Raw genomic sequence first — 3,305 nt, 5'->3', positions numbered from 1 at the left:
GATGAGGTTTTTTTGTAGTGTAATAAGACTAGCAATGTCAACATTAGGGAACTAAAAGTGTATTTTTTAAACCTAAAAAATCAAATTGAAACTTGATGTAAACTTAAAGGACCAAATATAACTTTATCCAAAATTTTAAACATTTGAATTTTTTTTTTCTATTTTCATGGTGAAAAATTGTGCATGATTGGGAAAATAAGTATCTGCCTCAATTTTTATCAACATTTTTTTCCTAAAAAAATTATGCTCGATATTTTATTAAATTAAATATTTTCTATTTTCAGGTTTTTTTCTGTATATGCTTCAACTTAGGCTGTGTTTGGGATCACGTTTGGGCCCCCAAACGTGCATCCCCACCTAATAAGCTAAGAGGCAGAGTTTAAAACATGTTTGGGCCCACATTTTGAGGGAAAGCTATTTGAAGGTGCTTTTTTTTTTTAGATGGTGAGGGCGGTGAAAAATACCGTTAGAAAATTTATGTGGGTGTTAAAATCTTTTACCTACCTGACCCTGACCCTGCATGAACTTTCTCTCACCTCCCTTAAAACAAAAACACAACACACACATACTCCTCATTTGAAAATTGAAACACACCTTGCAGTCCTGAAAGAAGATGGGAACCACATCGCCGAACGTGTTCTACCATATCCCCATCATGCCACTGCCATCTTCCGTCGTGTCCATTGTAACTTCTTCATCACTGTGTGGTTCGTCTTCTGGTGTGTCCACTGTAACTTCTTCATCGCCTACGTGTTCTTCTTCTTGTTCGTATGGTTCTTTTTCTTCTTCATCTGTCTGTTCTGTCACACCGCCAGATCTCGTGTACTCCTGATCTATACCGGTGAGAGTCGTATTTGTTACCTGGTAAGAGATCAGTGTTTTTGGTCCCAGATCTGCTCATCTTTCATGCTTCTTCTTGGCTACCATTACTAGAATTTTCAAACCCATGGCTGTTATTGATTTAGGAGTGTTGAGCATGATCTGTTCTTGTTTCTAGCTCTTGATCCTATCTTCTTTTAATTAATCTGGTCTGGCTGTCGAACGGGGTAGGAGGAAACTGATTTGACTACCCCTGTGCTGTTTATTTATGCATTCCTATTCCTCCCCTTTCTTCTTGGATGGTGATCTTTGGTAGTGCATTTAGAGTCTTGGTCACCCCTGTTTGTGTTTAATGTCTTTCTTTATGTTCTGTTTTTATTTTTCCAGTTAGTGTCCCGATGGTTTTGGTCTTGCTTTCCTTTATGGATTAATTTTGGTTGAGATAGATTTTGGCTTAATTCTACCATGAGTGCTGGTTCAATGGGGTTTGCATTTAGCTTGGCAGTATTGGCATCAAAGGTTAGGCTTCGGTTGGTGTGGTCCTGGCAGCATTGAAATCCTATGATTCAATATAAGGAGTTTGATTTTTTATTACCTTGTTTTTGTTATTGACACTAATTTCTTCAAAGAGATGGCGGCAGTGGTCCTGTGATTCTCTACACTTCATATGGTTGTTGCTCACTCGAGGGGATATAAATTATTGTGTTTAAAAGTCTATACTTTTTGATAAAAATGGTCTTTGAAATCATTATGACTTTGGTGGTTTGTGATGTGAAATCTCTTGAGGTTGTTGTGGTTACATGGCTTCTGGGTTATAATTTTTGTTTTCTATGGCAAGAAAATAGTCAGTATAAAGAGGAAAATAGATCTAAAAGCCGAATTGAAGTTAAAGCTCTTGGTTTTCAAGGAAGAGTTCATTGACTTGTGAATTAGACGAGAATGAGTCAATTTTTAAGTTGTTCAATATTAAAGGGTAAAAGTACGTTTTATGTATACCTAAAGTAGATGCTTAATCATCTAAGTTCATATTAAGAATCATCAGTTTAGTCCTTTTTAGTTTTAAGGTGTATTTTTTATTTTAACACAGTTAATTTTGTTGATAGAAAATGATGTTTCAACAAGTTTAACATGGTGCATTTGTAATTAAATATTGATAAAGCATGTTTAAGTTTTAATCATTTAATATAATATTTATTTATGTTTTAAAATTAAAATAAACACCTTAAAGACAGAATAGAGCTGTTATTCTATCAAAGAAGACTATTAGTATATTTGACCTCTTGATTTTACACTATTAACAATCAATATTCAACACAAGTGTAAGGTTATGCCACCAATTTCTAAATATGCCAATTTCAGTATGGATCCCTTTAATCTAGGAAAGTGAATATAAATATATATTCACTCAAGGACCATGTGAATCAAGAATAGCGATAAAAATGCACTTAAGAATATGCATGAAACAGTGTACTCCTGCAAAGTTTTGCAGGGTTGTCTTTTTTTTTCCCCCTTTAATCATGTGAAATGCTTCTTGCAGCCACTGGTGTTGTTTGTGAAATACTTCTCATTTAAGATTGTTGAATTTGTATAATATTTCTGCATTATTGGAAGAAAAGTGCTCTGGTTCACTGTAACTCCATTTTGCATTCTTGATTGACATTTTCCAATAGAATTATGAACAAAGAAAAAGGTAAGGCAATGTGGGATGCAAGCACCATAGAGGTGTTACTTAAAGAATGCATGGAGCAAATCTACTGGAAAAATCATCAAGGAATATCATTCTCAAAGCTTGAGTGGAACAACATCCACTCTGCATTCAATGCAAAAACAGGAAAATCGTATGAGAGGAAGCAATTGAAAAATAGGCTCAATAGCTTGAGGAAGGATTGGAAGATATGGGTTGATTTAACCAAAGAGACTAGTGTGGGTTGGCACCCTACAAGCAATACAGTGGTGGCAACAAATGAGTGGTGGAAGAAGAAACTAGTATATAATTGTTAATATTGAGTTATGAGCTGTGTTATTATTTGTTATAGGCTTTCATTTTTGTTGATTGTATTCTTGTAGGAGAATCCCCAGTATGAAAAGTTTAGGTACTAGGGGTTGAAGTTTGCTCATGAATTAAACATGACATTCAAGGGTGTGATAGTGTCACACCTTCATTTTAAACCCCATTATATGTTATTTGGAACCATTTGGAATCGTTACACGATGCTCAAAGTAGGTAAAAACCAAGATTTAAAGTTCTGATTTCCGTTACTATTCATGTAACCCCTAAAAATCAAGTCAACTTTGAAAAATCATAACTAAACGTAGAAAAATCAAAGCAAAGTGGTTCTAAGTCTCACGCAAAGCTTATGAAATGCTCTATATAGGAAAAATATTCATAGGTATCAATTTCTCACAGATCAATACCAGTTTCCACGCAATTATGTACTGTTCATTTGGTAAATTCTGAAATTTCCAGTATTTTTGCCCAACTTTGA

The 3,305-nt window shown here is 34.6% G+C and overlaps 1 protein-coding gene across 1 annotated transcript; it reads left to right on the top strand.

The window, feature by feature from the left end:
- Nucleotides 1-2,517: 2,517 nt before the first annotated feature.
- On the top strand, nucleotides 2,518-2,919 carry LOC114754295 (L10-interacting MYB domain-containing protein-like). Its single transcript, XM_028943072.1, has 2 exons — nucleotides 2,518-2,805; nucleotides 2,887-2,919. Exons 1-2 carry the CDS (start codon nucleotides 2,518-2,520, stop codon nucleotides 2,917-2,919), a joined length of 321 nt encoding a protein of 106 aa, XP_028798905.1.
- The last annotated feature ends 386 nt before the right edge of the window (nucleotides 2,920-3,305 follow it).

Source organism: Neltuma alba, unplaced genomic scaffold (assembly GCF_004799145.2).
Source record: "Neltuma alba isolate B1F8T4 unplaced genomic scaffold, ASM479914v2 tig00010128_pilon, whole genome shotgun sequence".
Classification (NCBI taxonomy): Eukaryota; Viridiplantae; Streptophyta; class Magnoliopsida; order Fabales; family Fabaceae; genus Neltuma; species Neltuma alba.
This window is presented reverse-complemented; position numbering and strand designations above follow the sequence as displayed.

Excerpts from the sequence above, each read along its gene's own strand:
- LOC114754295 (XM_028943072.1), top strand. The coding sequence starts at position 2,518 with ATGTGGGATGCAAGCACCATAGAGGTGTTACTTAAAGAATGCATGGAG. Across the intron at positions 2,806-2,886 it reads AGTGGTGGAAGAAGAAACTA|GAGAATCCCCAGTATGAAAA; the intron begins GTATATAATTGT and ends GTATTCTTGTAG.